At 45.7% G+C, this 13,831-nt stretch overlaps 2 protein-coding genes and 1 long non-coding RNA gene across 4 annotated transcripts in view; 2 read left to right on the top strand and 1 right to left on the bottom strand.

The window, feature by feature from the left end:
- The window catches only part of TBC1D23 (TBC1 domain family member 23), a 52,853-nt gene extending 48,119 nt beyond the window's left edge, over positions 1-4,734 (top strand). For both annotated transcript variants that reach the window (XM_084875462.1, XM_084875463.1), the window contains exons 18-19: positions 1,258-1,452; positions 3,097-4,734. In XM_084875462.1, coding sequence (XP_084731588.1) covers positions 1,258-1,452; positions 3,097-3,178 — 277 coding nt within the window. In that variant the 3' untranslated portion in view covers positions 3,179-4,734. The remainder of the gene's footprint in view (positions 1-1,257; positions 1,453-3,096) is intronic.
- Positions 1,459-6,561, bottom strand: LOC311618194. The gene is made up of 3 exons (XR_014794266.1): positions 6,363-6,561; positions 2,101-5,797; positions 1,459-1,794 (listed from the first exon to the last, which is right to left on the bottom strand). It is a non-coding gene; the product is annotated as an uncharacterized lncRNA (long non-coding RNA).
- A 106-nt stretch (positions 6,562-6,667) lies between these two features.
- Positions 6,668-13,831, top strand: part of NIT2 (nitrilase family member 2) — a 29,223-nt gene continuing 22,059 nt past the window's right edge. Inside the window, exons 1-3 of the mRNA XM_084875526.1 lie at positions 6,668-6,788; positions 11,140-11,258; positions 13,054-13,174. Coding sequence (XP_084731652.1) covers positions 6,761-6,788; positions 11,140-11,258; positions 13,054-13,174 — 268 coding nt within the window. The 5' untranslated portion in view covers positions 6,668-6,760. The remainder of the gene's footprint in view (positions 6,789-11,139; positions 11,259-13,053; positions 13,175-13,831) is intronic.

The raw sequence follows: 13,831 nt of genomic DNA on the forward strand, positions 1-13,831 counted from the left end.
AAAATACTAGAGGCCCAGTGCACGGACTCATGCATGGGCGGGGTCCCTTGGCCTGGCCAGCAATCAAGACTGTTTTGCCCAGTCCGATTGGGGAGATCAGGGCCGGCTGGCCAGGGGAGAGACTGCTACAGGAGGTTGGCCAGTTACAGGAGGTTGGCTGTGGGATCCCACTGACCACCAGGGGGCAGCTTCTGCATTGAGCGCTGCCCCCTGGTGGTCAGTGAATGTCATAGCAACCGGTCATTGGGTCATTCAGTCGCTTAGGCTTTTATATATATATATTGATTATACCTTTGTTCTTAGACATAGTTTGTTAATAAGACTTAAGGGAAAATGTAAAGTTTTTATTATATAGCTTATCAATAATAATAAAAGCATAATATGCTAATTAGACCAGACAGCCGAACAACCTTACAGATGAAGCCGAGGCTGTGAGGGCTGAGGCAAGCTGCCACAGCTGCGAGGGCTGAGGCAAGCCATTGCAGCGGCAAGGGCCAAGCCCCTTGCACCAATTTTGTGCATCGGGCCTCTAGTCCTATATAATCAGGAGCTAATATGCTAATTAGACCAAACAAGAACAGCCATCCAGGCAACCTTCTGGACAACTGTCTGGACGAAGACAGGGCTATGAGGACCAAGGTAGTCAGGGCTGTGAGGACCAAGCCCCTTGCACAGATTCTGTGTATTGGGCCTCTAGCCATAAATAATAGAAGCCTAATATGCTAAGTGTCTGGTCATCCATTCAACCAAAGTGTAATATGCTAATGGTATGCTAAGGCTGCTCAACCACTTGCTATGATGTGCACTGACCACCAGGGGGCAGATGCTCCAACTCATAGGGTGGCTTGCTCCTGGGGTCTGGCCGATTGGGGCTGAGCGAGATAGGCTGACAAGCCCTGGAGCCATCCTCTGGTCCCTCTCCAGCTGGTCAACTTCCCACATCTCTCCCTGGCCCTGATCATTCACCAGTGGGGTCCTTTGGCCTGGCTTGCACCCTCTCACAATCTGGGACCCTTGGGGGATATTGGAGAGCCCATGTTGGCCCGATCCCACAGGCCAGGCCAAGGAACCCCACCGGTGCACAAATTCATGCACTGGGCATCTAGTTTGTTTATAATGAGCCCTTGTATTTTTAACTCAAAAGTAATTTCATCTGGAGTTGAACATTTTTTATAATTGGGGCTATTGAAGGTAATAGCTATTTTAAACAACATTTTAAAAACATTCTTTTTGTTTTTTAATGCTTTTTCTCTCAAGTCATCTGTTGGTTACTGCAACACATATGTACTGTCTAAGGGAGATTCTTTCACGGAAAGGATTGGCTTATATACAGTCTCGACAAGCACTAAATGCTGTGGTTAAAATTACATCCAAAAAGAAACATCCTGACCTAATTACCTTCAAGTATGGAAACAGCAGTGCTTCAGGAATAGAAATCTTGGCAATTGAAAGGTAAGATTTTCTTAGGATGATATTGTCTAAATTATTGAATTAGTTCATTATTAAACATGCTTTGTTTTTCTGTTTAGGGAAAGAGGTGGTGGAATAGGATACATGAATCACTTTCATTAATATTCTTTGCTGTCTTTTTCTCACTCATCTGTGTTTTAGCCATCAGCCCATGGTTTTAGTAAGTACCATAACTAATTAAACTTTTTGACAGAAGGGTCTTCAAGAAAACCTGTGCCAGTGTTGCATTAAATGCCGGTTTGTAATCAAATAAGTTTTTTCAGAATTTAAGTCAATTTTTATTTTCTTTCATCAAATTTTTACTTTTTCTTAAATGTCAGTGACCTAAGCCAGTGTTTCCCAACCTTCTCTCATGATGAGAATCACTGGTGGAGTTGTTAAAACACAGATTCCTGAATCCCAACTAAGAAGTGCTAAACTAGAATTTTTGAGAACATATAGGTAAAATTGCATACCTAACTTAGTGCTCTGTATATAACATCTGTGTTAGAGCACTAGTTAAGTATACAATTTTACCTATATGTTCCCAAAAATTCTAGTTTAGCACTTCTTAGTTGGGATTCAGGAATCTGTGTTTTAACAACTCCACCAGGTGATTCTCATCATGAGAGAAGGTTGGGAAACACTGACCTAAGCAGTGTACTGAATGGTGTAGTTAATTTGCAATCTGGTATAAGCTCCTCCTTGTCTCATTATGAAACAGTGACAAACAGTTCTTGGACTGGCACAGGGCCATATACCACATTGATCTTGAAGCTAAACCATATCTAACCTAAAAATATAGCAATATGCAAATTAACCATCATGCCGCTACACAAGACATACCCACCAGCCAATCAGGGTGGGCACACAAATTAACCCAACCAAGATGGCTGTTAATTTGCATATCAAGACAGTGTAGAAAGAAGCCAAGCCTGCAGAAGGGAGTGAAGCTGCGGAGAAGCAGGCGGGTGGCAGAGAAGGGAGGAAAGCAGGTGGGGCAGCGACTGCAGCAGGAAGCCCTATTGCAGGAATCTTCCTGTAACGGGCCACTAGTTTAATCTTATAAATAAAAATGTGAAGCCAAGAGGGATTAAATGACTTTCCCATCTTCACACCTACCTTTTAACTCCTGATCTGCAGTTCATTCCACCTTGCTGTACACTATGAAAAATCACCTTGCTTTTGCATTTAGATTTTGTTTCAAATATGCTTTTGAGTATATGTTTTTCTTTATCCATTTATTTTTTTGCTACTATGATACTGTTTTAATTTCAGCCATTTTATAATTTCTTTTTTTTTTTAAACATATTTTTATTGATTTTTTTTACAGAGAGGAAAAGAGAGGGATAGAGAGCTAGAAACATCAATGAGAGAGAAACATTGATCAGCTGCTTCCTGCACACGCCTTATTGGGTATGTGCCTTTGACTGGAATCGAACCCAGGACCTTTCAGTCCACAGACTGACGCTCTATCCACATAGCCAAACTGGTTAGGGCTTGAGTATATGTTAATATAAGTTCCGGGGAGTACGTAGAAGGACATTTCTGCTGGCTTTGTAAGTCAGGGAAAGCTTCCTATTGGAGGTGACATCAGAGTTCTGAAGACAAAGCGCTGTATTAATATTTACATATTTCCCCCTACAGGTATTTGATTCCAAATGCAGGAGATGCTACCAAAGCCATAAAACAACAGATCATGAAAGTGTTGGATGCTTTGGAAAGTTAATATAAAAGAGAATTAAAAGGAAATTAAGGCAACCAAGAGAAATATGGACATTTTCTTGACTGAATACTAACTGGAGAACTTTCATTTGCTCATGTGGATATTTGAAAAATTTAAATTATTATAATCTCTGGACAGTTAATTTTTAAATTTTTTCCTTTTGCATTTTTGGCTTTGTAAAATGATTACTTACAAAAGTCACTTATTAAGTGACTTTGAAGTAACTGACCCTGTGCCCTTATGAACTAAGGGAGCAGAATGCAGTTCTGTTTTGAAGAGCTGTTTTAAGGGAACATGCATCACTTTCAGATTTAAAAACAACCATACACATATATATATATTTGCAATGTCTTCACTGAAAACTAGAGAGAGAATTAGTTGAAGAGAGCCTATTAATTGCTAATTTGGTTTTACTCACTGAGCAATATCAGTAACTAAAAAATATTACATAGCTTAATAATTAGTTTGCCGTTTCTGTTCTTAAAAAGAGTGTTATCTTTTCAATGAAATGGATAAAGATTCCAGCCAACTCAGAAAGTCAGTCCGGTAATAAAATGTTGAAACATCAGTTTCCAAACATCTATTGGCTAATAATTTGAACATGAGTGCTTCAGATACTAAACTTCATCCTAATAGTTTCAATGGAGCAGTTAAAAGCAATACATATAAGTAGGTAGGCATGTTAAGATTACAATTAACATTTTGAGGACAGAATTATATCTGTACAAATGTCATTGGTCTTTATTACAAATGCAATACTTGATTTAGGGTATTTAAGACAGGTGTTGAGCACACACTGATTTATCCTCAGTGAGATTATGGTCTATGACCACAAATATCCACTTAAATAAAAGCCAAATAATCAGAGAGCTGTATAAACTATAGTTGTTTTTATCATCACTTTCTGAAATTTCTCTTCTTTGGTTTTTGTTTTGTCTTACAAAAATTCCAGTGGTTTGAAACTATTTTTATTCTCTTAATATGACAAAACTGTAAAGAGATCTGCTTTATTTCAAAGCTTCCTCAACTTAACTTATTGAGAGATTCATATTAGACAGGTTAGGTGAGAGAAATCCAAGAACACATTTGAGGACGTGGAATAACTTCTTGTAAAATCTGGGAAATAGCAAATCCTAACAATCTTCCATGTTTTAAAGTGTAATGGATTATCTCAAAGGGATTGATAGGAGAAATATTTAGACATATCCTGTTTTCAGATAGTAATTTTAATTTACTTCATGGAAATCAAGTGAATAAAAGGCAGCATATGTCATGGTATTTTGATATTTTATTCTAATTAAATAAAAAGTTTACTTGAGTGGTTGAAGACATTTGCATGAAATTGCTCCTGGTGCAATAATTGATATTTATAACTCTCTCCACAACTGTTAAGTTGCATTTTTTTCTTTTCTTGGCACCCCCTTTAGAAATGTCCTGGAGTCTCATCCCTCCACCCCCCATTTCAGATATGGGACTTTTTACATAATATTAATGTAAAGGTGTTTGTGTTAATGTTTATAAATTACAGTTGTAAATAAACCAATACAGTTTACGCAAAACTTTGTTCTTAATGACAGTCTCTCTTTTTCTTCCCTCCCCCATTTTTAATCTTTATAGATATCAAAAAATTAGGAAATTGAGGGCCATTCTTTAAAATTTAAATGTTTAGATTTGAAAGTACAGTAAGCCCTCAATTTTACGAAACTCAATTTAACAGACTTTGGATTTTATTTACTAGAGGCCCAGTGCATGGATCTGTGCGCCAGTGGGCCCTTCACCCTGGCCTGCACCCTCTTGCAATCTGGGGCCCGTTGGGGGATGTCGGACTGCTGGTTTTGGCTGATTCCTGAAGCGGCAGGCAGCTGGGGAGGAGCCCACGCGCATGAATAGAATTAGAGAACCCAGAAATCGACCCAAGCCACTACTTTTCCTTCTTGCCCTTAGAAATGATTAAAGGTGGGATTTTAGTGCCATCCAGACGAATTGCCAAAATACAGGAAACACATGCACTTTCGTAAGCAGTGGAGAGAATGTACACTAAGGAGGCCTGTTCAGTTGTTGTTTGAGATGATTGGCCCATAAACACTGCAGTTTCATCCATAGCAATCATGTTGGAAAGATTGTATTTAGAGAAGCCAGCATCATCAATAAAGGACTTGAATGCAAGTGCTCACTTAATAACTTGAATATCTTCCAACCTAAACAATGTTGTAGATCTTCTTAAAGACAATTCACTTCGCTGAAGGAAATTATCCAGCCAGTGTTGTGATGCTTTGAAGTCTTCGGGGGCTGTGTCAAACTGTGGTGCCATTGCAAGGGCAAATTCTTGAATCTGAACCCTATTCACAACCAAAGCCTTTGCTCTCCTGTCAACAACCCATTCACAGATCAGGTCTTCCAGCTCAGAAAATAATGGTTGCCGACCTGATCCACACTTGTGCTTTTTAGCATTTCCCTTGTCCACTTGTTCAATGAGGTTACCATACTCTGCTCGCCATTTTCGGACCAATCGGATACTCAACATCTTCTCTTTGCAGAAAGCAGTAAGATTTTGGCCCCAAGAGTCTTCCACGATTCCTTTCTTGTACTCCACAGAGTAGCTTTTTCTTTTTGCTCTCATTTCTAGGGGTAAAAAAAAGGAATTGGGGTAGCAAGGTGGTGGGAGGGGGATCACTTAAAATGACAGGAGGGGATCAGAGGGGGGGAATTAAAATGGCACAGGAAATTCTTGAGAGAGAGGGGGAGAGATCAAGCAAAGGACTTGTATGCATGCATAAGTGTGTATCCAATGAGGGCATAAGTGGAGGGGGTGAGCGGGGCAATGGGGGAATAAGGTCACATATGTAGTAATACCTTAATTAAAGAAAAATTAAAAGAACACTTGATGCACTTAAAAGAATAGCAAATTTTTATTTCTTTTAATTTTTGATCTCTAAACTTGACAAAAGCACAAACAAAACGCAAAAATCAAAGAGCAATCCTGGCGAGTGAGTATAAATGGAAAAATTCTAAAACAACATCACCAAACAGATTTCAGTCCATTAGAGGCCTGCATTGTTGAGGATACTGAGTTTGAACCCTCAGTGGATCTCTCTCCCCCTCTCCCTCATCAGCCACCAGCCCTAGCAGTGAGGTCCCATTAGGGCCTGAGTGCCTCCCCCAACCTGGCCAGTTCCGCCCCAGTTACCGCCACTGTTCCAAAGGCTCCAGGCAATCAGCTCACGGCCGCTCCCAGGCACAGCGCCAACCCCGCCGCCGCAGACTCAGGCCCTGGCTGAGAGGTGGAGGCCGGCTGTTACACATTCACCAGCCGCTGCCCTCACTCAGGCCGCCCCGCTGGTCCCTCTGCCTCCGGGGCGGTCCTCTCCTGAGGGCCGTGCTGTAAGCCCGGTTCTGATTGGCCCGTTGGCGCCGACAGCCAGTGAGGGACAGGAGTTGCGGGGGTCCAGCAGGAAGCCCCGCCCAGTGCTGTGGGAAGAGGGGCGGGGCCTCGGGCGCTAGCCCCGCCCCTTCCGGCGCGGCCTGGCCCCGCCCCTCCCGGCGCTGCCTGGGTCCGTCCTGAGGCTGCAGCTCCCCGCGGCGCGCATGGTGTACCCCGGGAGAGCCATGGCCAGTGAGTAGCGCGGCTTCGGGAGCGGCGCCGGCGAGGGCTTCCCGCGCCGTCCGTGACCTTCCCTGTCCCGGGTCCGCGGGGCTTGAGGAGGGGGGCGGAGCGCGGGCCGGCGAACTCGCGGGTACCGGCTTCCAGGGGCGCGGGCGGGGCGGCGGGCCGGCGCCTGCTCCCCCCGGGCTCCCCCTGCGCCCCGCGGGGCAGAGCCTGGAGGCGGGGCCCGGGGCCCCTGCGCCGGAGCGTGGGCGCTCCTGTAAGGTGCAGGCCCCGCCCCTCAGAGAACCTTCGCGGGGACCCTCCGCAGTGTGACAGCCGGGCCACCTCGCGGGGAGCCTCTGCCTGCGGAGTTCCTGGAGGCGGACGCTTTGCTCCCGGGGCGGGACGACCAGCGGGATGGCTCTCACCCTTTTCAGCTGAGGCTGATGCTTGAACTTGAGTTTTGCGGTGGCCTGAGCCCGGTCACGTGAAACGGAAGCACCTGTTGTCTTCGATTTGGGCTGTGATAGGACTGGATCCTGCGCTCCACGTTGCACCCGCCACCCAACTCCTGAGCCAAAAATTGGGCAAGTCGTTTCTGCTTCTGGACATTGAGCTTAGGGGTTGGGTTATCGCGTGTTAGTTCCACAGCCCCCTCCTGGGTCGGCCCCAGCGCGGAGTTTGCCCCCAGGCCTGGGCCAGATTTCTTTACACCATCAGTGCGGTGCACTGGACTCAGCCTGGAGACCTGGAGCCTCACAGTCCTGGCCCAGTCAGTAACTTCCCATGCCAGCGAGACATCTAACCTCGTGATCTGTGAAGTGGACACAAGTGCCCCTACGTGGGCGTCTTGGGAGGCCCCCCTGAGATGATAAGGTGTGGAAATTCGTGGAACTGCTCTTTGTTTTTTATTTCAACCCAGAGTGCAAGCTGGTGGCTGAACGATTGTTCAGGATCGTCATGTGGGCGTCCTTTCACACACCTCCCTCTGGATGTGACTGCATCGTGTGAGAGGCAGGCATGACAGGCTGAGGTGGTTCTTAGAGGTGGCTGTCTGACTAAGTTGAGGAGTTTTTTCAAATCATATGACAACCCCCCCAAAACAAACAAACAAACAAACAAGGTGCCCATCTTGCGATACTGTTCCAGATTTGGGCTTGGATTGTTACTCTGCCACTGTTCACTGACTATTTGTGTTTGTGAACTGACTGTCCACTGACTGTTTTGCCTCTGCAAGCTTCCTGTTTCCTTATTTACAAAGTGTTCTATGGTCCCATGTTGGTCTTTGCACGTATTATGTGTATTTTTCCCCCTGGGTAAGTCCTTCATTGTTAGACTAGGATGACTCTTAGGGCAGCCAGGGACCTAGGAAATCATTGTATTTGTGTTTTACAGCTGAGGTAATAGCACTCCCCAGTGGTGAATTGCCCTGCTGCAATCCCCTCTGTGGAGCAGGCGGTTTGTAAAATGCAAGCAATCCCAAGCCTGATTCAGGAGCTGCCTTCTGGGTAGGATGGGGGAGAGGGAAACCTGTAATGGTTTTGGTAATGTTCTCAACGTATTTGTTTGTCCCAAAGTAACCCAGCTTTTGTTCCCTAATTTAGGTTCCTTTGTTTTCATCCAGATTCTGAAACTGCTTAACAAGCTGCATTCAGGGTTAAATTGAGCTCTTCTCACTTCATAAGCCAAGGAATGCGACGTCTGCATTTTCCCTTCAGGGTTAACCGTGAGCCAGACAGGCCTTCATCAAAGGCCAGGTCTGTCAGCCCTGCCTCTTCCGAGGACGTTTGCACAGGTTCAGGACACCCAGAGTGCGTGCCCTCTCGTGGAGGGGGTTTCACACTGTAGAGCAGGGGTGCCTAGGAAAGCCAGGGCAGGGCATTACTGCTAATCCTGAACTAGCAGCCTCACCTCAGACCATGAGCAAACACTGTGTATCAGTCAGGGTCCACATAGGACACAGAAACCACACCAGTCACTTGAACAGGGACAGTTTTGTATAAAGAATTATTAACCACTAAAAGGTGATTACTATAAGAGCTAAAAGAGAACTCTAAAGAATATAGGAAAGCAAGTGTAGGGTGTAGCTACCACCTCACGGAAGGAATAAGCCAGACCTCCTTGCCCTAAGACTGACCACAGATCTGTTGGCAGGGCTGGCCACGTAATTTGTGGGGTCCAGTCTCCAATAAAGATTTGGAGCATGGTTAAGATAGCAGGAAAAAGTGCTGTCAGCTTTTCCTTTGAAGTGTCTCAACATCTCATGGTGGGTTTTTTTTAAAATATATTTTATTGATTTTTTTTTTTGCCCCCCTCCCTCCCTCCTATACATACCCTCCCTCCCCAGAGTTTTAGGTCCATTGGTTGTACTTATATGCATGTATACAAGTCCTTCGGTTGATCTATTATCTCCCCCAGATCTCCCTCCCCTCCCTACTGTAATTTGACAGTCTGCTTGTTGCTTTACTGTCTCTATATCTATCTTTTGGTTCATCAGTTTATAATGTTCTTTATTATCCATAAATGAGTGAGGTCATGTGGTGTTTCTCTTTCATTGATTGGCTTATTTCACTCAGCATGATGTTCTCCAATTCCATCCAGGTTGCTGCAAATGATGACAATTCCTTCTTTTTTGTGGTAGCATAGTATTCCATTGTGTAGATTAGGGGTGTCGAACTCAACCAGAGAAGGGGCCAAAATCTAAAATCCAGCCTAAATCGCAGGCCGAATGGTTTACTGAACAGTCATAAACTGACAATGTCATAAACTGACAGCGGAGTGCAGTGATGACAGAGCGGTGCGGGCCACATTGCAAGGCCTGGCGGGCTGGATTTGGCCCACGGGCCTTGTGTTTGACACATGTGGTGTAGATGTACCATAGTTTTTTGATCCAATCATCTGCTGATGGGCATCATGGTGGTTTTTATTTGATACTTAATGTTGTGGTCCTCATCTACATTAATAAAAGAGAAAGATGCAAATTGGCTGTACCTTCACGATGCCCACCAGCCAGTCAGGAGTGAGTATGCAAATTAACTCAACAAAGATGGCAGGTTATTTTGCATACACAAGCACCTGGCAGCTGGGGGCGGGATGCCTGCGTTGTCGCCATGGTGATGACACAGGCATTCTGCACCACCCCAGTCGCTTTGGGTCTCTGGGCAGCATGGGAAGGCTGAAAGGCGGCTCCAGTGCCAGAGCAGAATCAGTGCTGGCAGCCAGGGGAAGGAAGACCCATTCTTTCTTTCTTTCTTTCTTTTTTTTTTTTTCAAGGTGGTAACATTTTATTTTTTTAATATATTTTATTGATTTTTTACAGAGAGGAAGAGAGAGGGATAGAGAGTTGGAAACATTGATGAGAGAGAGTCATCGACCAGCTGCCTCTTGCACACCCGCTACTGGGGATGTGCCCACAACTAAGGTACATGCCCTTGACCGGAATCGAACCTGGGACCCTTTAGTTCGCAGGCCGATGCTCTATCCACTGAGCCAAACCGGTTTCAGCAGAAGACCCATTCTTACATGAATCTTCGTGCATGGGGCCTTTAGTATTAGCATAACCAATGGACACAGACACTGGGGCGGTGGGGGCTTACCCGGAGTGTGAATGGCTGGGGGGAGAGGAGCGTTGTGTCAATTGGGGAAAAAGAAATATGTAAAATTTTAGACAATAATAAAAATTTTAAAACAGAGCAAAAATGTTGCAGTCATTTGGGCATAGGGATATTTACGGGGTGAATACAGACCCTCACAAGTGCCCAGGAGCCCTGCCCTGTGATTAGGCACATCTGCAGCCCACCAGCTGCCACCCTCCCCCTCCTGTTAGCAGATGCACTTAGGGTTGAGTCCCAGTCCCTAATGAGGAACTTGAGGCAGGTGTCTCCCCTCCCCATGACCCACGGCCCCATTCCCAGTGGGATTTCACTGTCTGTCCGGGAATGCCCTCAGTTACCCGGATAAGGGGTAGGTGAGGCCCAAGATCAAATAGTAAGGAATAGTTGTGTATTCAAACCTAGTTGTCTTCCTTCAAGCCCTGTTCTCATTTTAAGTAAAAATCTGGCCCTGCCTGTTTCACTTCAGGCTCTGTGCGTGGCATGGGGCTCTGCCCATGGCAGTTGCTCGCCAAGGTCTCTCAGCATCACCGTGCTTGAAATTTTGGACCGATAATTTGTTGTGAGGGACTGCCCTATACATTGTGGCAGGGTCAGCAGCATCTCTGACCTCTTTCTGTTAGATGCCAGTAGCAGCCCACCAGTGTGACAGTCCAGAATGTCTCCAGACACTGCCGGATGTCCTGGCAGGCGGCGTTGTCCTCGGGTGAGGATTGCTCTGATTCAGCGGTCAGATCTTCTGACACGTGTTTTCTCTTCTTCTTCAGCTTTCCGCTTGGCCCTCATCCAACTTCAAGTTTCTTCCGTCAAATCGGATAATCTCAATCGAGCTTGTAGCCTTGTCCGGAAGGCAGCCGCCCAAGGAGCAAAAATAGTTTCTCTGCCAGTAAGTATGGAGGAGCCACCCCTTTCTGGGCACGCTGGGCCCCACGGAACAGCGTCTGCCAGCTCTGGTTTTCCTCTTGTGTCCGGGGCCAGGATTGTGTCCCGATTGTCTGAAAGATGACCCTCGCAGGGGCCTCCGGGATAGGACGTGCCCATGCAGTTATAGGTCTTCAATGCGAGGATCACCTACTCTGCTCAGAACCCTAGTTGGCTGGAGGACTTACCTAAAGCTGAAATACTCCACCTCGGACATTTCCCTTCTTTCCTTATATAATTCTTCTTTTTTTTTTTAATCCTTTCCCCAGGGTATGTTTTCTCTTGATATTTAGAGAGGGGTAGGGGAAGGAGGGAGGGAGGGAGGAAAGGAGGGAGAGAGAGAAGGGGGAGGGAGAGAGAGAGAAAGAGAAAGAAAAACATCGATGTGAGAAACATTGACCGGTTGCCTCCCATATGCACCCTAACTAGGAATGAACTTGCAACCCTTTGGTGTATTGGACGACACTCCAACCAACTGAGCCGCCCAGCCAAGGCTCTTTGTATAATTCTTTATAGGACCAGGATGTATTGATTTTATAGCTAAACCTCCAACATTTAAAAAAGCTTTTTTTGAAAACTTAAACTATTAGAGACATTTAGAAAGCCTGTGGTGTCTTTCTGAATGTAGGATTCTGCATCTCTTTTCTAGGTGATTTCTTTTAAAACAACCGGCTGAAGCTTGCACCTCATTTGCTTGCCCTCAAGTAGGGGGTTAGCTCCAGAGAAGGATCCCGCAGGGTCAGTGGTGGAACTATTCTGGCCAGCCCCTCCTCCTCTCTCCCCCGCTGGGGAAGAGGCGGCCCTTTGAAAACCCTGTCAGCTTGGCGGGAGGATTGTCAGGACTGCCTTGCACACTGGGCTCCAGGCCATCACAGATAAGGCCAGTGAGTAGGAATCTTTAGCAGGGGAGCTCGAGATCTTAACGTTAATCCCGTCTTCGCTTCCACTCCTGTCCTTGGACTCACCTGGACTTGTACCCTAACTGTGGCCTGTCGTTGGTTTGTGCTGCTCGGGCATTGGAGTTGAAGACCAGGAGTGAAGCACTTGAATTCAGCTCTGCTTCTCTGACATGCGTCTTGTACAGGCTGTCAGCCTGAGCTCCTTAGCATCATGTGCGGAGCACAGGCAATCTCAGTAAATGCAAGGCGAATGAATCAGAGTCACCGTCTAGCGGTTTTGCTTTTCTTTTATGGCCGAGCTGGGGGAGGCAGACGTGTCCGGGGAATGAGCGTCCGCTGGGTCAGGATGCTGGTGCTGGAGGGGGCTGAGAAACCGCTCATTTTACAGATGAGGAAACGTCTTAACTTCTGTGGCTTTCGAAGCTTCTGTATTTTTCCAGTCGCAGGCTTTATTGCCTTACACAGTTAATGTAATTTTGAGCCTATGGATTCATCCTAACGAAGTCCTGAGAGGCAGCCCGTGTGGTGGCCTGGGCGCCCGGGAACGTGCAGCCCTCCTGTCCACTGGGGGGAGAGGCCGTTCCCACCTTCTGCCGAGATGACCGGGGTCTGGCTGAGCACAGGTGCCTGCCTCTTCTCAGCCCGCCTGAGCCGGCTGCTGACACCTGCCTGTGGCTACAGGCTCTGCAGCCCTGGAACCTGAGAGAGGGGGGAGGGGGGGGGGGGAGTTGTGTGTGTGTGTTTTATCCCTTTCAGAGCAGAGCTGGAAGCAGCGGCTCTGTCTTCTTACAGTCGGACTTTAAAATGGGTTGGATGTTTTGATGTTTTTTTTTCTCTTTCTCTCTGCTGACATTATTCTAGGAATGCTTTAATTCTCCATATGGCACGAGCTATTTTCCTGAATATGCAGAGAAAATTCCCGGTGAATCCACAAACAAGCTCTCACTACTAGCAAAGGAGTGCAGCATATATCTCATTGGAGGTAACTTCCTACCCTTAAGGTATAATGGTGGGACATTGAAAGCACATGGATAATTTTTGTTGTTGCACTTAAACCAGGGAATACGAATTAGCCATTGAAAAGAATGAGGTAGGTCTAAATGTGGTAAAGGGGAGAGCTCATCCAAACATACTGTGAAGTGGGACACACAAAAGGTTGTTGATTTTCATATGTAGTTTTGCATGTCAGACACAGTCAGTGTTGTAGAAGGACACACACTGAACTGGTAATGATGATTTTCCCTGGAGAAGGAGTGGGAGCGAAGGCACAGGTGGAAGTATGGAAAGAAAACCATACCTGAGTGTCTTTCATTTCACTAATACAGGGTTAAGAAAATTGTTTTTCTTGTGCTTGCTTCAGCAGCACATATACTAAAATTGGAACGATACAGAGATTAGCATGGCCCCTGCGTGAGGATGACATGCAAAAAAAAAAAAAAAGAAAATTGTTTTTCTTAAAGAGGCTACATACATCAAGGTAGCTTTATGTGGTTGTAAAATAAATTATAAAATGTTCTGTTTGCTTAAAAAAATCGGTACAGTAAAACTGTTTAATAAGGACTGCAAACAAAATTATTTCTGTATTATGCTATACTAAGAATTAGAAATGAGTAAGAGGTGGAAAAAGAAGGCAAAGCAA

Source organism: Pipistrellus hanaki, assembly GCF_964339955.1.
Source record: "Pipistrellus hanaki genome assembly, chromosome: 2".
Classification (NCBI taxonomy): Eukaryota; Metazoa; Chordata; class Mammalia; order Chiroptera; family Vespertilionidae; genus Pipistrellus; species Pipistrellus hanaki.